Genomic DNA, 25,547 nt, shown 5'->3' on the forward strand with positions numbered 1-25,547 from the left:
ACACTTAGAATTAGCCTCCAAAACTGAAAATAAAATATTATTTGAAAGAGCTTAGCCACGTAGTTATTTGCTAGGCTGGCAGACAGTAGTTTGATAATTGCACAGTTTTCTGTGCGGATATTTCTTCAAGTAGTTTTATTGACATTTTAACTGTGCGGATATGAGCACAGACAACTTGTAGCTTGTTTGCTGGTCGTATATCTTTGCTATAAGCTCTCATGTGGTAGGGGCGTGATCTTATTGAATTGGGGTGGGTGGTGGTGAAGTGAGGGGGAGGGAGTCGAGGATACATAGGCTACTGACTTTTTTAAGTAGTTGTGTCTTACGCCCTTGGTTTAACCTGAAGTTGTAGGTTAGGTTGCAGACGTTGAGTAATAATGTCAACCAAGATGTTGCTGGTAATTTTTATTTAAGATTTTTTTTGTATCAATGTGTATATCATAAAAGTAAGTATAATATTTCTTATTGCAGCCAGCAGCAAGAATTGCAACGAGAAGGCTATTGTCAACGTCTGCAGCCGCAAGTGCTCAACAAGTAAGTTTCTGCGTTAAAAGTAACATTACATTTATTAGTTAAGGTCTTGCGTGTATAAAATTAATGAAATTTGTGGACCACAAATGTTTAAAGTTATGTTCAAGTTTTGCCACTGGAATAGTACTTCAGGTCACATAATGTAAGGGCCGGGCCCCACGATTTTTTATTATAATTGTCGGAGGGCGCGGTAAGATCCATTGTTAATGACAAGCCTTCAGGTATCACGTTATTACACTGTCTGTAAAATGTTAATGAAGTTACACTTGGATGGAAGGTACCTGTGAGCAGTAAAATGTTTGGTTTTTGATGTCGTCGTCAGTATTCTCTCACGAAAGATGTGTTAAAACAATAAAAACTTTTTATCCCGGAGGCGAACAGGCGTTGAATACAGATGTTCTTGGTGTACAGCGAACGTGTGTTGGGAATGAGATTTTCCCCACAAAGTGTTGTGGTGTTGGCCTACAGTTGTAAATAGAAGAAATGTTAACACTTGGGTAATTGTTGACGTATCAGTTTTTGCAACTATTACTAATTTGCAGATGTTTTCAGTGTTCTCTACGGACTATTAGAAACGTAGTCTAGATTCGGTGATATGTGAACATTGGAGAATGATACTTGCCACCATTGTTGGTCTTGGCAACACCTATATATGGAAAATACAGTGAAGTCAGTTATGTACACCACAGGAAAAGTCTGACGAAAAGTAAGCAAATGCTACTGTCACAGGGATAGATCACGTTAAAATTGTAGTTAAACTAATTTCATTTGCGCGATAAAACAATGAGCATTAGTTATTTGCATAGTGTCTTGTGCATATATTCATTCAATCATTAGGTATGGTACTATTACCCTGGAGTCAAAACCTTAGAAAAATTTTGGTAAAAGTTACTTATTGGATACCCCTTGCTTTCTCAATATGACATGGACGTAAACATTAGGCTGTGTTACCAATGAGTTAGTTACTGCTACATTTATGTGGCTTACACATTTCTTTGCTTCACCAACTCACAACCTTATTGCCACCTTTCAACCTAACTGAAACAGTGGGCTGCACTACAGCTCAGTCTGTCACCACAACCAAAATATCGGGAGGCTCCAATGCCAAACTTTAACCAAAATTTTAGTGTTATGATAGGACACTTAAAGTAATAATTAAACGTCTATCTTTAATTATTCAAAAAACTATTAATCTTAACTACCCCCCTCCCCTCTCTCAAACTAAATTCCGCACCATCAAGACGTCACACACCACAACAGCCTTACATTACGGGTCAAAGCTGACAGGTGGAATCGGACCCTTCAATTGGCCTGTATACACAAGCTAAACATGACAAGACCCAGTAAGTTCTTACACCTGGAAAGTAAACATAAATTACAAACTCAAATTATAGATACCAGGGATTAAAACTGAAAAATAAATTGTCTGAAGTGATTTGAGAAATATTTCAAATGGACACCTTTTCTCACATATTAGAAAATATTATTGCGTGGCTAGGGAATATTGAACTGAAATACAGCAATGTAATAAAAATAACATATATTGCAGGTGCAAAAGTACTGTTGTATAAACAGTAATAGCCATATGTATACTCTGCAAACCACTATGAAGTGCATGGCAGAGGGGTACATCCCATTGTGTCAGTCATTAGGCTTTTTTCCACTCCATTCACCCAGAATGACTGAATGCCTGTGTGCACACTGTACTTAATCTAATCTTGTCTTCATAATCCCTATTTTAGCGATAAGTAGGGGATTGAGATATAGAGGAAAGTTCCATATGAATTGTCGGCTTTGACCAGTGACAGAAAATGTGCGACGAATGCCATAAAGAATAAGGTGACTATAATGTGGTGTTATTGGCAGTTTTATTTCAAACCGACTAAGCTACAGATCAGTCTGTCATTACTACCAGATTTCTTTAGTATTACGTTTGTTAACTTCGTCAGCTCACAACCACGTTGCGCTAAGCTATAGATCAATATGTCATTACACTCAGTTTTTTTCATATAGGCCTATGTTGACTTTGCCATCTAACAACAAAACTTTGAATATATGCATGAGGAGGTGATGTGGCAGCAGCCTTTAACCCCTTAATGTTGGGCATCACAAATTTGCATCATACCAGTGTTGCTCTTATAAGTGTAAGGCTAACTGTTTTTGTGTGGCAGTATTGGTAGGTGCAGATTCTATGCGAAGCTACCAACATCTCTGAAATGTGCTGCCATGTCCTGGGTGTTTCTGGTACCTCTTCCTTGAAGAAATTTTTTCAGGCATTAAGGGATTGACATTATGCCAGTGGCCAAAGCCGAAGACTTGTATTGAACATTCCTTTTGACCCGGGGCTTGTAGTATATTCCTAGAGTCATCATTTAGAGCTAGTTCATGAAATTTTGTAAGTAGGCTTTCTTGGGATAGTTTACATCTATTTTCAAAAGTCTCAGAGTTCAGCTCTTACAACATCTCTGTGTGGGTGAAACAACCTGTGACCATTTGTGCTGCCCCTCTCTGTATACATTCAGTATCACCTATTAGTCCTGTTTGGTACAGGTCCCACACACATGAGCAATATTCTTGAATGGATCACATGAGTTCTTTGTAAGAAATCTTCTTTGTAGACTGATTGCATTTTCCTAGTATTTTACCAATAAAGTGAAGTCGTGCTCTCAGTTGAACCGATGTGATTGTTCCTTTTTATATCCCCACAGATTGGTACACCCAATTATTTGTATGAACTGACATATTCCAGCTGTTATTTGTTGATATTATAATTACAGGATACTATGTTTTTTCGTTTTGTGAGATGCACAGTTTTACTTTTCTGAACACTTAAAGCAAGGTGCCAGTATTTGCACCACTTTGAAATCTTATCAAGATCTGATTGAACATTTATACATCTTTTTCAGACAGTGCTTCATTATAGATGGTTGCATAATCTGCAAAAAGTCTGGGGTTACTATTAATTTTGTCCTTAAGATCATTAATAAATGACGTGAACGGCGAGGTTCCAACAGACTTCCCGGGTGCACTGCTGAAGTTACTTTTACATTTTGTGATGACTCTCCATCCAAGATAACATGTTGTGCCCTCCCTGCCAAAAAATTATCAATCCAGTCACAGATTTCACTTGAGAAGCCATATGACCACACATTTGATAATAAGTTGTTGATGGATAAATGTGAATACATAGTTCCATTTCGTGGTGTTATATTAACAAGGGAAATTAACTATTGATAGAACTTTAGAGAATTGTGTGTGTATGTGTGTGTGTGTGTGTGTGTGTGTGTGTGTGTGTGTGTAGCTAATTTTCATTGTATTAAGATGACAAATCCTGTATTGTTGAAAGATTACGACTGGACTGGTAAATAATTTACTTTTAGTACACTTTGATGTCATAGTTATGATACACCAGTGCAGTGTAACTTGCTGGTATCTACTGAAGTCATGGTAAGTGCTTTGCAAACCTAGTCAAAATTAATCGGGATATTAGTGCACAGTTTTTGAACCAGTAGAATACCTCAAAGTGAGGCAAATCTATAATAATTACTGTGCCCTTACCTCATGTACAGTTGTTGAGGACAGCGATACCCTGCCACATTGTGATGCAGACTGTTGAAAAGTGATTTCCAGACATTTCAAGTTAGATTCAATTCAACAGGACATACTTAGCTGTGGCATGGAGTGATATTCTGGATGTGCAGAACCTCATTTTCCAAAAACTGAGCTGTGTGTAAACAAACAGTGTTTTTCATGTATTGCTGTACAAATATTTAAAGGGGGGAAGCGGAAATAATTTCCCAGTTGCATAACTGTAAATGTCAGAACAAAGTGTTTGAGGTCTTAAATCTGTATATTTGAGCTGTTGACAGATTACGTGGAAATCATACATACAACAGTGCCATCTTGATCATACGTCACCTTGCCAGCACAATGTGCAGGTGTCTGTTTCATATTCATTGTTCTTACCTGGTCTGTATTCTGATTATCCACATTACCAAAACAGTGCACCCCATTTATGTGTATTGAAGTGAACATTATTTAGGAGCCAATTTTAAAAACTGAACAAAAGAAGCTGGTGCATCACAGCCATCTTAGATTGCACAAAAGTGCGAAAATATCGTTTATCTGCATTCTTTGTAAACTTGGATGTGTTTGGTACAAAAGACCGTCCTATTTCCCTTGTTCATAGCACCTACATCACACAGGTAGATCTTACCCCCTTCAGCGCCCAACTACCCTTTCAGTATAGTCGGTGTTTGATTCTTTCCTTCCTCAGAACACTGACCTGATAAAGGGTAAAGAAAAGGTAAGTAGAGTTTAGAAATTGGTACAGAGAAACAATTTAGATTTCTCCCTTGTGAGGTTAAGGAAGGTCATGAATGCATTGTTTCAATGTAGATTACAGTTACAAAAGATCATAGATCGTCTTAGAACGTTAGCCATTAAGTGTGAGTTTTTTTTTTCCTAGACCATTGTTTACCAAGAATGCTGCTTCTTTATGAAAACTGAAAAAATAGGAGTATGTAACCTTGAGGAGGACCCCATTTAACTGCCCCAGGGAGTGCCTGTTTCATGATAGAGTTTTGCTTCCTGATTCATTGAACATGATGGAAACCAACCATATTATTTCCACCCCATTAAAAAATTCTTCACAGTGGTGCCTTATTGCTTAACTTTGGTTGCGGATTTAGTTGTTGCATTTTATTCATCCACTGACTCTTGCTAAATTAATTTACTTTCACAGATGACTGTTCGTGATGCATTGAATTCTGCACTTGACGAAGAGATGGCGAGAGATGAAAGAGTATTTATTCTTGGTGAAGAAGTTGCACTTTATGATGGAGCATACAAAGTGTCTAGAGGTCTTTGGAAAAAGTATGGTGACAAGAGAGTTATTGACACACCAATCACAGAAATGGGCTTTGCTGGACTTGCCGTGGGAGCAGCAATGGTGTGTTTCTGTGCATAGTCTTCGTGATAGATCTATTGGATAATTAGTTTAGAAAACTGCTATATTTACTCCATGTTTCAGGCGGGTTTGCGGCCTATATGTGAATTCATGACATTTAATTTCTCCATGCAAGCAATTGACCAGGTTATAAACTCTGCTGCCAAGACATTTTATATGTCTGCTGGTTCGGTAAGTGTACGCTAACTATTATCTTATGCTTTTCAGTCACCAGTTCATTTTCTATGCTCTGACTGAAAAGTTTCCATTTGATGTAGCAGATGTTTGTGATTAGTAATTCAGTTTTTGAAACTTGCATGTGCACATTTATAACAATCGTAATTTTTCAGGATGTCTTTCAGGAAGCATAATAAAGTTATCTGCAATATTCTATCTAGGCTAATGGTAGGTGGTGCACCTATTAACCTCACAAAAAAGGGAAAAATGTCTGAATGTCTGGTGTAAATAATAGCATTAATAATGAAGATTCATTTGCTAATAGCTGAATTTTTGAGAGATTATGTTGTGATGTTTACTATTCGTACATTAGAAATAAAGAAATGATTTAATTTTTATTGGATTATCCAAGAGGCCAGAGTAGAATTTGTGGCATCTCAAAATGCCATACTTAAAGCTTTAAGGTTCACATTAATCAGCATTAAGAAAGAAAATGAAATGCCTGTTGATCAGCAATAAAATTTCGTGTATTTATCACAGGACGGTGAGTCAGGGTCAAATGAACATATAGATACCAGATGTTAGCTTTGTCCTGTAACAGAATGTGCCATGTGACATTGTACTAGTATAAACAGAAAGGCAGCAAAACAGTGACAATATTTATTTGGCATTAGTATTAGTTTTTGAAATGTAGGCTGCGGTGACACAATTCTGTATCGTAGCCCAAGGTGTAGGTTAGATTGAAAGGTGACTGTTTAGTTGTGGGTTTGTGAAGCAGTCAAGTGCTTCAGTTAATCTGTGAAACATGTGCTTAGTTATGGGGCTCAAACTATAGAAACGTCTACTGCGTTCAGCAGATTTGGTGCCTTCTGCGTTTATAAATATACTTCACAGGCCACTTTGAAGAGCACAGTGGAGGGTATGTGATACCAGTATTAACCACTTTTCACTATTCCATTTTCACCTAGAACAAGTAGAAAAATGACTGTCTTTGGTATGCAACTTACTTTGTCATATATTTTCAGGGTTACTATATGAGTAATACTATGAGGCAGCAAATCTGTTACACAGTCTTCCTCGAATACCAGTTCTTTAAATTTATGAATAATGTTTTGCAAAATAGATGCTGCCTTTCTTCGGACGATTTCCACTTAAGTTTATCATTAATCTAAAAACACTTTTGTATGAGCTATACTGACCTGTTGTGATCTTAGTCCTAAAATTCTGTGTGTTTCCTCATACAAAGTAATTTGTGGCTGGATGTGATCCGTATTGTAATAGAGAGATTGATAGACTTGCATATAGATATTTAGCAGAACTCCTGGAACCTCATTTCAGTGATGCTGTTTACATTGACTCAAAAGGGAACTAAACTAAATAATATTACTGCAAAGCTGGTAAAATTGATCTTTGCTGTTTTGTAGATACATTGCATTGAAATAAAATAGTTATCAATGTGCAACTGCTGAGGTACCTGTGATACAACAGTTCTATTATGCACAGATCGGCATGCAGCTGGTATTAGGATGGACCCTCTAACTTGGGGGGTTTATCCATCTCATTTCCAATTGGCAAGCTTACAGTTCCAAAGCATTGAATAGCCGTATTCACTCAGTCTGCAGGATCATCTTGGCAGTATTAGTATTTTGTGGGTATAAAGTAAATGTAAAACAAAGAAACTGGATACAACAAATAAGTTACAATGTGTTTGTAATTGCTGAAAGAGAAGTAGCAACATTTTGGTTGCTATGAGCCATACATAGCTTCACCATTATTGCTCCACTAGCTGTGTCTCAGCTAACTATTCCTATCCTTTCTTTTTATTCCAAACTTGGACATACACTGAGATGGTTAGAAGTATTTATTTACATTCATAATAATGTGGGTGGTAGTTGCATACATACTCATGTAGCTTAAAACTAGTTTGAGACAGGTAAATGAGACAGATCCATATCACAATAGGTCACATTAATGACCATTGGTCTGGTACACTGGCCAGCTGAGTGTAGTTTTTATGTGGGTTTTTACTCTTGTTTAGGCAAATGCTGGACTGGTTCCTAGTATATGCCTCAGAAAATACGATGCAATTAAAATATAAAACACAGAATCAAGTTCTCACAATTCACAGCGAAGTGATGCACTAGACTTCAATCACTTAGACGAACTTATCACTGTGGCAACAAGCAGTGCTACTGTGTACAAAGTTCAGATAAAAATGAATTTGCTAAATCACAAAAAAAGTCCCCCCCCCCCCCCCCCCCCCCAAAGTGGCAACACAGTGTGAAGAGCGTCCACGAGAAGTTCTTCAGTCAATACAGATGTGCAGCTGAGCTATAATGTGTGAATCTCACCTTCTACAATGATTGAGTGGCATATTGAGACTGAAACTGTCTATCACAGACAAGTAGCTTACCTTTTGTAATTTGACTCTATACTTTTATGAATAAAGGATTTAAGTATGCCAGCATAATCAAATCTGAAAAAAATCCAGAATGTAACTCTTCTTCTAAATAAGAACTTTATCCAACCAGTCTCTAAAGAAAACAACATGGCAGCTATTCAGCAACAGTTGAACTGCACACAACCTTGAGACTAGTAATGGTGCTATAACAGAGAGAGAGATGATGTATACTGCTGACTCAGGAGTTCAGAATTCATGTGACGTGGAAATTGAAGTACATAAGTGATGAGTTGGCATCTACCACCTTTTGTCTGTTTAAAATTCTGTTTTCAGTAGACTATGTAGATCGGTGTTGAATAGACCTCAGAGTTCACCTTAAATATCTGGTGGTGACAATTATTACTAACAAATGAGGACACCATTATACCACAGGTGCTGAGTGAGATGGTGAAGTGGTTAAGGTATTGAATTTGTTCTCAAGGCAAGTTGGGTCCATACTCATTTCTAGCTATCCCAATTTCTGTTTTCTCCAATTTCCCTGTATTGGTTAAGGCAAATTTTAGCCTAGTTTCTTAAACAGGCCACTGCGACTTTCTTCTTCCATCCTCCTCCAACTGAAATGGTGCTCTGTCATTGAGGAAAGACTAATTTTGGTTTACTCTCTGCAGGCTTGATACTTTCTTCATCGGGAACCTTCTAGTTTGGAATCGGTTTCTGATATTACACAAAGGAAAAAAAGAGGTTAAAGCTGAAAATGTGGGTGCCTCCCCACTTAAAACTTGGTTGTGAGCACGTACTCTCAAAACAAATGCTCCTGTCAAAATAAGTTTATTTCATATACATTCTTCATTGTCACCATTGAGCAAGAGGTTCTGTCAGATATTGTGACATTAACACCATTTTCCCTCACTAATTGGAGTACAGTCTGTAATGTTCCTGGGCCTCATCTATGAGGTGAACAGTGCCCTAGCTACAGCACCAGAAGGATGTAGAAATAAGCTCTGAAGCTTCTCAGCATTCTTAAATTTATGAGATAGGTAGATCACCTGTGTTTTCATCCCTGGCTATATTTTCTACACGCTAGAGATGGGCACAATTTTTGTTCATGGCGATCTTAGATGCAGTGCACTTTTTGTGTATTTGGCTTGCTTGTAGAGCATACACAAAAGCTCTAACCTGATGAACTTTCAGTGAGTCTTGAAACTGTAGCTGCTGCTTATAGTGTGGCATGCATAGAAATTACAGTCAGTCTCACAGTGAACATAGACACAAGTGTAGTTGTCTATCAGCCTAAAAAGTGCTCCTATCAAATTATCCTAAAAGTGTCCAGTTCATCTGGGATTTGTATGAAGAGTTAAGAGGGAGACAAGTATGAAATAGTTTTTGGGGTTGGATTGAATTGGTGTGACTTTCAAAGGCTTAGAATATCTTAAGAATTGATTAATCAAATACAGCAGAATTAGAGCCTCCATATTATGTGTTTCAGAACATTACTTCAAATGTGCACAGCATTTTTCAGTTTATATATACTGATATTGTCATGGAGGATAAGTTGCTATATTTTTAGTTTGTTTTTCTGGGACACATCTTCAGGATTTTTCTTCATAATAATTACAATTTTTTATTATGAGCTTCATGCAAGCCTGGAGTTTTCTGTGTAAACGAGACATAAGCAGAATGTGAAAGTCATCTGTCAAGATTTCTATTCTTCCATAAAATACCATACATATGATAATCGTAAAAACTGTTCTGGACACTCGGAGAACCTGTATAGAACTGCAAAGACAAGGGAAGGTGTAAGTATGAAGGTGTAAGGCACCTAAAAATATTGAAATTTGGGAGGAAATAAGATTATGCTTGTTTTTGACCAAGGGAGTATGTAGGCCTAGTGGAAAGAGTGTGCTATCGTTGAAGTAAAAACTATGCATCAGGGGGGTATAGCTCTGAGATGGAGTAGTAACTGTATAGAACCAATTGAGCTAACAGTCACTTATGTTGTTTAGTTTTACTGATATCTCTATTAGGTTAGGAGAACAATGCGTTGCTTTGAACTGGGAGTGCAGAGATTTATATGCCTTGTGGATTTCCAAGTCTGCTTTTCGATTTGTGGGTCACTTATTTCCATTATTAAAAAATAATTTTCATGAAACAGTGAAATTTTAAAGTCTTACAGATTTATTTTTATATAAGAAATTCTGATTATTAGCAAAATTCAAATTTAGGTTTTAAATAACTGTAAAATATTATCAACATGAATTAACAGAACTATAGTATTGTGCAACATTAGCTTATACATTGGGTTTCTTGAGCATTCCAGTGCAACCACCTGTAAAAATAGTAGAAATACTAGGATTTTTTGCACAGAGTTCAGAAATACTGATCTTGTTTTTTAGGAAAAATATATTTCACATTTTGGAAAAGGATATATATAAAATTTGGAAAGCTTGAACCTAAGTGTGTTAACCAGAGCATAACTCACTTAAAATTCTCTTACCAGTCCAACTTGCCAACTGTTTTTTCTGAGTGATGAAGATCGATGTGAGATTTAGTCCAGATTAGTGACCCACAATACCCACGTTCAGTATATCAAATTTTCAGAAAATTAATATTATCTGTTGACACATTGTTGCTCATGGCCTATCTTGCAATATAGGACTGAAGTATTTCAGAAAATCCTCATTGTGTAAAATATTCTTGATGTCCTTGCTGTGTTCTGTATGAATAACATAGTATAAGCCATCTACATCATACTGTTATCATAATGGGAAAACTGCATGTTGTAACTGCTCCTCTAAGCTGATATAACGTGTAGTGAGTTGAAATATCATTTTGATGTCACACAGATGCAGAGGAATGAATATATTTGTAATCAAAGATTAAGTTATGCAAACATCTGTGCATATTTCTCTTTAACCTCCAGGAATCGTGTAGTAATTTGTGGTAACTACTAAGGTCCTGGTTAAATTTGTTTCTGAAATTTATCATTTTTTCTTGACAGTGAGCAGATGCATAGGAGATCAACATCACAATTTTATTTGTATGTGCAAGGCTGTGCTCTCTCCCAGATTGCTACATTGTTCTGCATTTTTGAATTAGTATTTAAAAGTCGTGCATAATTAAGGAAATGAATAAACAGGAAGAGAGAATGTCACCAATCACTAGAAACTGCTGTCAAGGTTTCTCAGCAAACAAAAATGGTTGACTTTTGCGTAGTGTACCATATGTAGTCTGTTGATGAAATTTACAGTGGAATGTCCCAAATTCAACATTTAGACATTGTTTTAAAGGGTAGAATCCCCAGGTACCACAAAACAGCTCCAGACACAAGAGCAACAGCTCAAAGACTTGAGAAATGTTGGTCATCAGATAAAAGTAACCACTCACATCCAGTATTGTATTGATGCACTCCAATGCATATACAATTTTTCATAGGAGCATTTGATCGAATACTTCTCTATACTCATTGTTATATCGCTGAGATGGGTCTCTCTCTCTCTCTCTCTCTCTCTCTCTCTCTCTCTCTCTCTCTCTCTCTCTCTCTCTGTGTGTGTGTGTGTGTGTGTGTGTGTGTGTGTGTGTGTGTGTGTGTGTGTGTGTGTGTGTGTGTGTGTGTCAGACCACACACTAGCACTTGGACATCTGCAGTTACCAAACACTTTCGGTTCACTGTTGTTCATGATCCTCCATATAGACTCAACTTTTCCCAATCCTATTTTCATCTATTTCCAAAACTTAAGGAACAGCTTCGAGAACTTCACTTTGATGGTGATGAAACTGTGCAAGTGGACATGCGGTTGTGGCTTTATTGACAAAGTCAAAAATTCTACAATGACAGTATCAACAAACTGGTCTCTCGGTGGGAGAAGTGGGTTTGTTGCCAGAGTGTATACATTGAGAAATAAATGTGTAAGCATGAAGAGTAAAGAAGTAGAATGTAAATAAAGTTTTAACCCTGCAGTAGTTGCACCATGTTTTGTATTGTTAGTAGTCACTGCAGGCAGTCAACATGGAGAAAAATCAATGAAGTAATTGTGAATATGTAATTTGTTATGTTTAAATTGTAGTGGGAGCTTGGATTTGGTCTGAAACAAGCTGATAAAACAACAGGTATGGAAAATCTCTTTAGGCCATTAGCAGTATGAATTAGTAAAGAATTGATACCTTCAACATTCAGTAGGAATAAAATGTGACCATAGGCCATCTGCGAGTGTTTCGTGAAATTGTAGACAGCACAAAACTTGTCACGCGTCTGCACCGTTCGTCTTGTTGTACATAACTATCATTTCTGATTTGTCCGTCTTATTATCTACACTGTCAGGTTACCTTCCATTCGGAAAGCGGTTGCTCTCAGCGACTGTTATATTGACTTGTAAATTATAGGTTGCAGCAATCAGTCGTCCTTTTAAAATTTTATTATGCACATCTAGATTTCAGCCAGAAGCTAGCCATTTTCACTGCTAAGAATACAGAAGTACACAGTCAGATGATGTCATAAAAAGTTACAAGTAATGGCTTAGCTCATATGGTTTGTATATTACGTACCATTATTATTTTTGCTCAAAGCATGTAAGTCCCTGTTGATCGGGCTTCACCCAAAGTTCATTGAATACTACTGTTTGCAGAAGGCAGGCTGTATGGAGAACACAACTTAGGGTGTATTTTGCAACACTCTGTAGACGTAAAAAACATATTTCATGCTTCTAGAGTTCATAAAATTGATTGCTAAGACTGTAGGGCCTGTTACGTTGGCCAAACAGGAAGGAGGCTGGAAATCAGGTTTGGGGAACACGTCGCGTTGAGGAGAAAAGATACCATGGAGAAATAGAGTATGGCTGCACATTTACTTACAACAAAACATAAGGTGCTGACTTTGACATACAGTGTGAGGTTTCTGTACAAGTGCAAGAAGGGCAGGTTCCTCGATCTCCTAGAAGATGTTGAGATCTTCTGCCATCACAAAAATATCGACAGCAACCTGATTAATGAATAGGTTGTTATGAAAAATGCACGGTTCTGGCAATTGTTCGAAGATTTGTTGCTGGGAATCAGTTTATGGTTTGACCCAGGGGAATGAGGTAACACCTGCTGTCTTGCCAATATGTAGCAGCCATTTGCATAATACTGTAAGAGTACGATGATTATAATTCTGAACCAACAGAACTTCTTCCATGATACGTTAGCTCAGATTCATATACAGTATTATTAACAGCAATTCAGTATATATTGGTTGTTTTGCATTTACAAGGAAAATCGGTTTTAAGGGATGATGTGGTTAAATAGCCAAATTGCACCAACCATGCATCTGACTGACATTTGGTGCCATCTATGAACTATTTAGTAAATATGATGAACAATATACGTATTATGTTTTAATAAAGGGAGGTATAATATAAAGATAAAAATATTTAAGCCATATCAACTAATAGCTGTATACAGCACTCTTGTGTCTTATAAATTTTTAAAAAATTTTACCCATTGATGTAATTTAGATGTTTTAATAATAATAACGGACTTACAAGGAGTGAATATGGAAATTTTATTACTTACAGGCAAATATGAAATAAGTTGGACTACGGTGTAAAGAATTTCACTTATGTTTCATCTTATGTAATTCTCATGCAAATTTGAAGTGGTTTACTTCCCTTGAATTTTATATACGTAGTTCATGTAGATGGCGCCATGTAACCAACCGATGTGTTCTCTATACAGCCTGCCTTCTGCAAACAGTTGTATTCAATGAACTGTGGGTGAAGCGCGATCAACAGGGACTTACATGCTTCGAGTGAAAATAATAGTGGTATGTAATATACAAACCATATGAGTTAAGCCATTACTTTTAACTTTTTATGACATCATCTGACTATGTACTTCTTGTATTCTTAGCATTGAGAATGGCTAGCTTCTGGCCGACGTCTAGATCTGCATAATAAAATTTTAAAAGGACGACTGATTGCTGCAATCTATAATTTACTGATCTGCACTGTCATTATGGTGGAGACTGGATACAAGTAAAACATTTTTGCCTCTGTACAAGAGTACAAGATTTCCTGAAGGCCAATGTATTTGAACCCTCTGGATGCATATGTGGCTCCATGAACTGAAATGGAAATTCCATTCTGCAAACATATATAGCTAAAATGATGAACAAACCTATAACTAACAAAATGATGCAACTAATAGAAAGTAACACTCCAGTCATAAGAAAACATTTGAGAATAAAGTATAAAATGGCTTCTGTTTCACTATTTCTCCTAAAGAAAACAAAACAAATTATACCCATTGCTGCTACTCATGTGGGACTGTCAGTCTGTAGCTGTTAACCATTCCACAACTCCTGCTGTAGTCCAGATGAAACAAAGGAGCACCACTGATTGCAGGAAGGTACTCAGATCATTTGATTCATGGCTCCAAAGTGTTTATAGAACAGAAAAATACATTCGCATGGTCTGTCAGTCTATGTGCGACTTCTGCAGGTTTAGAAAGCTTTCAGAGTTTTCACATAAAAAAATTGAAGGCATTACTTTTTGACACTGCCTCATATGCATTTATTTTCTGATAATGTTTGACTTCTGGGCACTACTGTTTATGTAATGTGATAAGAGTTGTCTGTGCAATGAGTGCACATGGTACACACAGACAGTGCAGTATAGCTTCTGCAGCATTTACAAGGAATATTATAAAGTCCAGACTTTCTGCGACATTTTTTTATTCTTCCTGAACGGTTAGCTAAGATGTACACTCTCAAGTGCACATAGAATTGAATCTGTTTTGTTAATTTAAGTGTGGAGAAGGGAAGTGAGTATAGTCTCTGGTGTTAGTGTAATTCTACAATTTTTTTTACCTGTTTCAACATTTACCATAGACAATTGTATGATAATAGTGGAGGGCTGGATATTGATAATTTTTAGGTTAATTTAATTTTGAATTATTAGAGATTGACAGAATAGGTGAAGCTCTCAATTATGACCAGCATGTGATGTCCACTTGTTGCTTGGCGTGCTGGAAGGTGTCTTCAGCATCCTGGTTGCAAAGGATCAGACACAGAAAAATCTCTATCACCGTAACTGACTCCTACGTTATTGGTGATAGCTTATTATAGAGACTGATGACCAGTACAACAAGTAAAGATAATCCTGTAATAGCAATTTAATTTTCCCTTGAATGCACTCCCATTGAATGTTCAGCATATTTAATGAAGTATTTCCTTCAATCGAAACAGTTACTACCTATACATAGAGAGAACAATGCAAGTTGTCTTAAACTTGATAATCACTATACTTGAGAGTACTATTTAAGAACAGGTCTGAAAACTACTAATGCAACAGGCACATCATAACTCAACAATGAATCTAATAAAAAAAACTAGTCGTTCAATTTAAAACTGAAATAATTACTTTACCAACCAAATTTTGAAAAGAATAACTTAACTGCTAGTGATGATTAGATAACCTTAAAAATAACCGAACCTGTCTTGGCAAACTGGTAGTGAAATTTCGAGGAAAGCCCCAGAGAAGCCAGTAAATTAAGCTGCTGTACTAAAATACTATTCCAATATGGGTGCTAGGTCTGTTTAAAATATAATAAAACGTCAATATGATAATGACAACTTAAGAAGCTGATGACCTTAAAACTGGACGGCACAGGATTACTCAGTTTACACTACACACCGTCAGTGGAATGCGGCAGCACAACAGACCCACAGGCTGGTTTGTTTAACAGTTTGGCCTTGCTGTATAGATTAAATACATTGTGCAGCAATAAGTTTTCATGTGTATGGCAAAACTTACTCAAATAATCAATTGCAGAAAATGATGAGATAAAGGAAGTCAAACACGTAAAGCCATAATAGCTTTTAGGTGTTCACAAATGCAGTAACACTTGGCTCCAATGCTAAACAACATGAACTAAGTGATAATTGGCAATCTGCCCCAAGCAAAACCAGTCTGACACCAACGACCCTGTTGTTACAGCCAGTCATTACTGTAATACACAGCAGCAACATAAGGCAAAGTTATCCTTCGTGGTGGTGTACCATCTGGTGCTTATCTTTGTGTAAATGGATGTGCAAAGTGATGGAGTTATAACTCGGTAAATTAAAACATCACTAACAACTTCAGACAACAGTGTAATTATCTGCAACCGCACCAGCAAACACTCGGGACCAACAGCACCATTCAACAACTGATTACACTGCTCTGCACCTCCACTGTACTATGAACTACGGAATCAAACCAAATACCAGGACTATAGCAATTGCCACCATAGAGTCCCTTGTCAATTCTGTTATCATAATCACTGACAGCATGCCACTGAGAGCCTCCCAGAAAGCACTCCATGCCTCATGACCAGTCTGGACATCAGCAGCGCCACTCTGTAGCAGCACGCAGATCACCGCTGATGAATGGTCAGGAAAACAGGCTGAGGAACTATTCAATTGGTGACTTGGAGTGAATTCGAAAGTGCCAGAGAGAAAACAAACCGGCACCAGGGTTCTGGATGGTCCTTCTCAGAAATTGCTTCCACTCTGTGTATCAGAGCATTTAGAATGACTTTTTTTTGGAGTCAGGTGATAGATCTGCATGATGAATTTAAAGTACGAATGTGTAACTTGCAACATACAAAATGACCCAGACATGCATCTGATTTGCATAAAACCAAAACATTTGCAAATGTAATTTTTCTCTACTATCAACAAACCTAATCTTGTACCTATTTTCAATGAACTGCCAAAGAGACAAACTGATGGATAAATTTGTGATGCTTCCATAATGGAATCACATTGTATCTTGATTGATTATAAACTTACTGCTTTCTATAAACAGCAGTTATCCTGTCAATTGCTACAGATGATGATTGTGATTGTTAAATGCTCGAGATAATTACTCAAATTTTACATGACAAGAATGCTGAGAAAATCTCCCAAACTTACCTCGATTTTAGCTGCCAATATCTGCACCTATTCCCAAACTGATGAAAGATGGTTTACAGGCCACATAAATCTGGTGAGTAGATTCCAGATTTTGGCAACCTGCTGTCCCAGTCTACATCTGTACCCTGCAATCAAGTGTGAAGTGCATGGCAGAAGGTACTTCCATTGTACCACATATCTCACACAAATGTGATATTTTGATCAGTGATATTTGAAAATGAAATGGAATGATATGATGGTTGGGGGGGGGGGGGGGAGGTGATACGTTGCAGAAGAGGCTCAGTGCATAGATGTGAAGCGTAAAGAAGTGAACTATTTTCAGTTGAAATTCATTTGAGAGAGACAAAATGTTAATGAGCCCTAGTTTGATTCACATGTGGAGTGTGACACTTAAGACTGCTTTAGTCTGGTTGGAGTGCAGGCAGCAAGTACATATAAAAACATGGCTCTGAGGATGATAAGCAGGTTGGTTGTTAAAATATTGTGCATAAAATGGAATAGACAACTCAGCTGTACCCCGAAAGGAATATCATCCATTAATGATTGAAATGTGGGAACAGGAAGATCAGAAGATTCTAAAAAAATGTTGCATTTCCAGTGGGAGATTTGATTCTTCTGCGACATTATAATAAATGTTGTACTTATGTCCTGTAGAAGATGATGATTTAATAGATGCTAGTAACCTATGTATTCTCTACTGATACTGCAAAAATTGGCAAATATTTAACAGACGTTAACTCGTAGGGGTCAATAATAATTAGATGCAGCTATTAAGATATCAGTCCAGGATTGTGGCAGGAGGCTGAGAGAGGGAGCAGTAAGAGAGAGTGAGTGAGTGACATTTTTAGAGAAAATATTTGGCTATGGTGTAGAATTATTTGGTAAAAAAGTTAGGGCATACTGCTTCTAAACTACTTTGTAAGATATAGGGCATTCACTGCCATAATACAGTTAGTAATAGTAGCAGCAGCAGTTGTGTGTTGCAGAAAATAAAAAAAGTGTTAATTGCAGACTAAATAAATATCAAGGTATCTTCATATATTCAGTGTTCAAGGATGAATGGTCTCAGCAGTATGAGCATGTCATCTTCAATACTGTGAAACAAATCTCTTCTACAGCAAGCTCTTTGCTTTCCGTGTTTTGAGACGTGGTAGTACGGACCAAAACACGAAACAAGTCCAGTAAATGTGGGCTCTAAACGGCATACCTTAAGAGCTATGAGCACTTGTTCATCTTCGCTACTTTTGAAGACATATCTTTTAATGCACAAGCGCTCATAGCTCTTAAGGTGTGCATGTTAGAGCTCGTGTTTGCTAGGCGTTTTTGCTTTGAATGACCTTTCCTGTCACATCATGAAATATTGACCATTTCTACTGGGACACACTGAATAATTGCATTTTTAACTGTAGTTAGATAAACAATGTTACTTTTGGCTGTACAAATTGGTACATTATTGATGTGACCTGTGTTTGGGTGTATTTATGTGGAAACAATTTCTGTGCAGGTGAACGTACCAATAGTTTTCCGAGGACCTAATGGTGCTGCAGCTGGAGTAGCAGCTCAACATTCCCAATGTTTTGGTGCGTGGTACAGCCACTGTCCAGGACTGAAGGTATTTCTCGAAATTATAATTTACACTGATTTTCTCAAGTAATGTAATGAATAAACAAGATAGGAAAGAAGTGATACTACACCGTGTGGTTGAGTTCGGTAGTTTATTGTCTAGTGCGTGTGAAATGTTTTTCACATTTATATGAGAAGATGCCTGCGTGAGCTCACTTTGCTTCAACTATTTACTAGTAAGTATCTCTGAACACAAGCTCAGACATGTCACACTGCACTACTCCCGTGTGTATATTAAGTTATGTTATGCCAAAGGGTAACATTGAGCATTTTTTGTGCCCTTAATGCCACTTGTTTATGTGACTACTTATGTGTTCAAAATGGTTCAAATGGCTCTGAGCACTATGGGACTCAACTGCTGTGGTCATCAGTCCCCCAGAACTTAGAACTACTTAAACCTAACTAACCTTAGGACATCACACACATCCATGCCCGAGGCAGGATTCGAACCTGCGACCGTAGCAGTCGCACGGTTCCGGACTGCGCACCTAGAACCGCGAGACCACCGCGGGCGGCACTTGTGTGTTCAGCCCAGTATTACATGTATATAGTTTAGTATTCATATATTAGGTAAAAGCAATTTGTAAATAATTTAAGAGGAAAGGTAACCAGTGTTCTCCCCCCCCCCCCCCCCCACACACACACACAGTCTCTCTCTCTCTCTCTCTCTCTCTCTCTCTCTCTCTCTCTCTCTCTCTCTCTCTCTGTGTGTGTGTGTGTGTGTGTGTGTGTGTGTGTGTGTGTGTGTGTGTGTGTGTGTGTGTGTGGACCAAAAAATGTTGACTAGGGGAAAAATTTGTGTAGTTGCAAATTTTTGTACAGTTGCGGGATGTTTCACAACAACATACTAAAAATTCTGACTGGTGGGGTGTTAGTGCATGGGGCATGTAAAGGTCACTTTTTCTTGAATATTTTGAAAACTGCACCTTATCACAAAAATGTTTCCCAATATAAAACTAAATTAAGTTATATTTCGTACAAAAAAGATCCTATTCATTTTTTCTCTAGGGCAGTGGTTCTCAACCTTTCTGAGACCATTACCCCTGAGTGTAACCAGAAATTAGCTGGTAATTAGCCTGTACCACCTCCCCTCTCTCCCCCTGCACCATCAACAACATCAGTGCCTAACTACAAATTGGAGTCAAAAACAATATTCTTTAAGCACTTTCACTCCTAAAATTCAAGATAAATTTTGTATATTTGTTGTAGATTATTAACCCACAAACAAATAAGTCAATGAGACAATTAGTACTGCGTGTTTCTAACAACCTTGCTACAAAACATGCTTCCTCTGCAATACTCCTCTCCCTAATGACACCTGCTTCACCCATAATCTGCACCCACATTTAAAAATCAACCAAGTTAAGATATATGCACTATACATATTACTTGCAATTTAGTTGATGGCTGGACTCCTTACCTCTTAAATGACAGAAACGGAAAGACTGCCACTGTGAATGCATAATCAGGGTGTATACGACACGAGACAACCGGGAGATCAGGGAAAAACCCGGGAATTTTTACATCCGGGAGAAAACCGGGATAAACCCGGGAAGTTTTTAGAATTCCAGGAATTTTTCATTGTTTTAGTTTTCAGGTATATTTTTGTAACTTTGACTGGTAAGAACCAATACTCTAACAAAGAATATTACTGTATCTTGCTACTGCAGAATAATGCTACAACAATAAAACACGAATGAAAGGAAAAAATGAAAATAAAACTGAAGTTACAAAGGAAATGCACCATATACAACAACAAAACACAGTGGTCATAAAAGCGTCTGCCAACAGCAAAATGTGTCAAACGCTTTAGGAAGACTATGCAATGTTTCATAACAATAAATTGCCTCCAATGAGCTTGACGTCACAACTGTTTATATTAGATTTGTTTGAGCGGTTGCGAGTAAGCTCATGCGCAGTTGAGTCGCGTATGAGTAGTACCTTATCTCGCTTCTGGCTACAGAAGTGTGGCAGTTAGCTGTATACAACAGCAAGTAGCCAGATGCTATCCGGAAAAATTTTATTGGTGCTACTAGTCTGCCAGATTCACATATGTGCAACAAGCTCGGAGCTATGATTTTGAACGCATCCCTGTTGATTTTTGAACATTTTTGAACAAATTCTAAGTTGATTTCTGAATTTATCATAAGTTGATTTTTGAATGTGTACATAGTGTATGTGATATCCCTGCCAGGGGAATCCCCATCGCATCCAGAAATAAACTTTCCTGCAGACAAAAGGGGACAGGGCTATATGAGCTGATCGGAATAAAGCTGAACGGGTGAATGCCAATCGCTGTTTATGTGGTTGACTGGGTTTTCAAATGATCAGCATTATAATTACTAGCGAAATCCATAGATTCAGACTACCAGAGTGGAAATAAAGGAATAACAGGCAACAAAGATTATGTATTGTCTTCTCCGTGTATCCAAGAAAAAGAAATTTTGACAGAAAATTTTTTGGCCAGACCGCTGCACTATTAAGGACCAGTTATACAGTCCCTGGCTAACGGCCGCTAAAGTCCTATTCTGGGAGTAGCATGGAAAACGCGTTGTACGAACACGTAATAATGCCTAACTGGGGAATAAATGCGATAACTAAACCGGTGATTGTGGCAGGGTTAGTGAAGTTAACCAGAGGATAAGTTTTGACACTGTCAGGAATAGTTACAGAATTAGTGACAACAAGATTGTTTGTTAGAACGAAGAAGGAGAATAAACGGGGCCTCACACAAATTACAGAAGAATATGACAATTCCAAATTTATATAAAAATTTTGTACTACTGCTTTTCGATATCTTGCTTCAGAAACTAGAGTGTATGAATGAAATGTGAAACTATTTCCTAACATAAAACTTTTTGTTTGTAGTTGGCCTAATAGGCATTTGATATTGGTACTTCGTGAATTATATTCTATTGTGTTATGAGAATGACCATTTGTGCCAAAACAGTCTCATTTATTTGGTGTGTGTAGCAATTGCTGCAATATTAGGCAGGCCTATTTTGTTTTATCTAGCAGACGGTGACAAAATACATGTAATCAGATCGAGAAACCACACTAGTCTTGGGTACTATTTTAATAACAGCTTTTCTAGTATTGGACAATGACATTTCGTTTTCCCGTGTAGCAAAATCTTTATGAACTTTGGTGAGGTAATAGATTCTTTGCCAGAAAGGAAAGTATGCCATATAAAGCTGTGGCAAGATTAGAGAGGGAAAAAAGTTAGGGATTAAGGATTGAAGAAATGTGTACTGTCCTGCTTGTCTCTTGTCTTTACTCATTTTATGTATCCTGTGTTTAATTTTATGTCACACAAAACAGCAAGTTATTTGCTAATAGGCAGTAAAGACTACAAATTTTCTGAAGAGTTCTTGTTCTGTCAGTTACAAATAATCCCATCCAGTATTAATGGCGAGGTTTTTTTTTTAAAAAGAGGGGCAGGGTGTCAAACTGGCAGACTGCGAGCAGGAGAGGCACCACAGGACATTTTAATTTCCACTGGCCTGAATATAATTTGATGGCACCCATTACAAAATATTACACGTTTGAATTCCACGGAGCGAAATACAGCGACGTGCGATGGAAGAATGCTGTGTGAAGAGGTGTGGCACTGCACTTTGTCACACTTAAGACCAAATAACATGTCTTACGTTCCCTCGAACATATATGTTTTATGTAGCAGACTCTTCAGTAAGATGTGCGCTGCAAAATGAAGATATTTTTGAAAAGTCGATTTTTTAAATTTTTGGCGTCCTACCTTAAACGCTCGAGGGAGGGGGAGTGCCGCTATCTAATATTGCACAGGTTTGGAAATATCGTAGATCCGGAACATGCACAGAGCAGTCTGAGGTGGTAGTCTCGATGTGACCCGTGTTGCCAGTAAGTGTTTTTGCTGTTTCCTCTTCGTTTATTGCTCTCACGTCAAATGAAAACAAAAAAGATTTGTGTGCTCGGAAGCTATCAAGTGAATTAAAATACATTCACATAATTATAGAATTCTAAAATATGTTATTAATTTCAGATTTTATTTTGATTCCACCTTTCTGTAAGTCGAGCGTTAATCACCTTGCAGAACAATGAAGTTATTTTTGTCGGTTTGCTAAAGAAATTTTGCTTTTATTAATCTTTTCTGCTGAGGCAGTCGATTTATTTGAAATGAAGTGTTTAATTCCACACTATTGGCTAGTTTCAACTGTTCACTTCATTTGAAGTTCATGTTTTCATATTCTAGCACATATGACATTATGCCATAATAAAGAACCAAACATGAGATAATACAGTACTGGTACTGCAAGAAAATTTACATCTGAATCTGGACATACGAATGTGCACTTTAAGCCGAATTATGCATTTTAGTATGGTTCACAAAATTCCCATGCTGTTGGAATATCCTCTAATGTCTTGTTCCTTTTATGACATAATGTAAGATCTTGTATTGTTTTACACGTACGAATGTACCAGATTCCTGCGTCATCGTAGCTGCGTAAGCAAGGCGACACCTGTTATCTGGCAACTGCTGAAACGAATCTATTTCTAAGAGGTCGCAGGAAAATATTCCGAATGGTTGTTTGAAAAGTGTTACTTTCAAAGTAAATTTCCTTTTAAGCAAAAAGAACTCTGTTCACAAATGTCTGATGAATTTCTTAAATCACAGAGCGGTTTGAGGATGACCATTTACAATATTTTCGAGCCCAGAAGACAGACATTTACGTCGTTGTTAAAAAATTTTAGAGGCACATTTGTGTGATGTGTCTTAAAGTGTAACATGTGCAAAAAGATAAACATTATGTGTGAAAGCTTAGCTTCTCTTGCAGCCTATTAACCTTAAAGACAAATATTATACGTGAAAGCTTTTATTTTCTTGCAGCAACACTGTGTATATTAATTTAAACCATTACCTTTACCTATTTGTGTGTTCACACTTTTTAACAGTGATGTTGGTATTGGCTGATTGTCACATGTCCTATGCTGTGAATATCCGCAGTCATCGGCTGGCGCGATCGCTTGACATGAGCTATGACTGGCTTACAAAACCGCATCGCAAACTCGATAAGTTTTATGGTTCTGAGGAAGTATACTGTTACTTAACATGGAAAAAGTGTATTTTCATCCAGGAGAAAGCATATTTCTAAGCGGGAAATCAGGGAATTTTTTTTCCTCGTCTACGTATACACCCTGATAATGTCTGACGACAGCCAGTAGTAGTAGCAATAATAATAATAATAATAATAATAATAATAATAATAATGGAGTAACACGGACCTGGAAGCACTCAATACACTTACACAATCACAATGTCACAAATATAGAATACATCACATACATTCAGCAACAGAAAGATTCACATTAAGCAGAAAGGAAGGAGGAAGGGGATTTATCGACATAAAAAACCTACAGTATGGACAGGTAGACAATTTAAGAAAATTCTTTATAGAACGAGCAGAAACTAGCAAAAATACACTAAGCAATTACTCATATAAATACGTTGGCTACACCACTGCAATTTCATAACCACTTCTACAACTCTATAGATCACATAACATCAACAGATACAAAGAAAGTAAATTGGAAAAAGAAAACACTACATGGCAAGCACCCGTATCATCTAACACAGCCACACATCGATCAAGACGCATCCAACACATGGCTAAGAAAAGGCAATATATTCAGTGAGATGGAAGGATTCATGATTGCAATACAGGATCAAACAATAAACACCAGATATTACAGCAAGCATATTATTAAAGATCCCAATACCACAACAGATAAATGCAGACTATGCAAACAACAAATAGAAACAGTAGATCACATCACAAGCGGATGTACAATACTAACAAATACAGAATACACCAGAAGACATGACAATGTAGCAAAAATAATACATCAACAACTTGCCATACAACATAAACTAATAAAACAACATGTTTCCACATACAAGTATGCACCACAAAATGTACTGGAGAATGATGAATACAAATTACACTGGAACAGAACCAATATAACAGATAAAACACCACCACATAACAAACCTTACATCATACTCACCAGTAAAAAGAAGAAATTAACACAACTAATAGAAATATCCATACCCAATACGACAAATATACAGAAGATAACAGGAGAAAAAATTGAAAAATACATCCAACTGGCTGAGGAAGTCGAGGACATGTGGCATCAGGATAAAGTTGACATTATACCAATTATACTGTCAACTACGGGAGTCATACAACACAATATCCACCAGTACATCAACACAATACAGCTACATCCAAACGTATATATAAAACTACAGAAATCTGTAATTGTTGATACATGTTCAATTACCTGAAAGTTCCTAAATGCAATGTAACATATACCGTACAGTTAAAAGGAAGTCACGCTTGATCAAGGTCCGTGTCACTTTCAATTTTTAACCAGACATAACGTCTGAGGAAGGAAAGAAATAATAATAATAATAATAATAATAATAATAATAATATATCCCGTGGAGGCCCGGGAAAAGAATAGGCCTCCGGTATGTTCTGCCAGTCGTAAAAGGCGACGAAAAGAACAAACCACTAATAGGGCTAACCCCCCTTTTAGTGTGATTACTTGGTTCAGGACAGAACTAAAGAAGCCTCGGACAAGCGCCGTCATGGTCGGGGACGGCGCTTGAACCCTATGCCCGCCCACAATGGTAATGACACTGCTAGCCAACTGGAAAATGATTTAAATCCAAATAGAGGTGTTTTGCAGGATATGCTTCCTGCAACCACCCTAGAAGGAAAACAAAGACAGAGGATGAGATGGTCAGATGAAGTTAATCGACACCTCATGTTCTGTTATTACCAAGCAACAAACCTAGGAACCAACACAACTGGATACAGATCACAAGTATACACAACATTTATTACCAGATACCCAGAATTAAAATTTTTAACAGAACAACGTCTAGCTGA

The 25,547-nt window shown here is 37.3% G+C and overlaps 1 protein-coding gene across 2 annotated transcripts in view; it reads left to right on the top strand.

The window, feature by feature from the left end:
• Positions 1-260: 260 nt before the first annotated feature.
• The window catches only part of LOC126248521 (pyruvate dehydrogenase E1 component subunit beta, mitochondrial), a 95,818-nt gene continuing 70,531 nt past the window's right edge, over positions 261-25,547 (top strand). For both annotated transcript variants that reach the window (XR_007545500.1, XM_049949574.1), the window contains exons 1-5: positions 261-398; positions 472-534; positions 5,276-5,482; positions 5,564-5,671; positions 18,491-18,598. Coding sequence is in view for 1 of the 2 variants with exons in the window: in XM_049949574.1 (XP_049805531.1) it covers positions 378-398; positions 472-534; positions 5,276-5,482; positions 5,564-5,671; positions 18,491-18,598 (507 nt within the window). In the remaining variant the exon portion in view is untranslated. The remainder of the gene's footprint in view (positions 399-471; positions 535-5,275; positions 5,483-5,563; positions 5,672-18,490; positions 18,599-25,547) is intronic.

The sequence above is a fragment of the Schistocerca nitens genome, chromosome 3, assembly GCF_023898315.1.
Source record: "Schistocerca nitens isolate TAMUIC-IGC-003100 chromosome 3, iqSchNite1.1, whole genome shotgun sequence".
Classification (NCBI taxonomy): Eukaryota; Metazoa; Arthropoda; class Insecta; order Orthoptera; family Acrididae; genus Schistocerca; species Schistocerca nitens.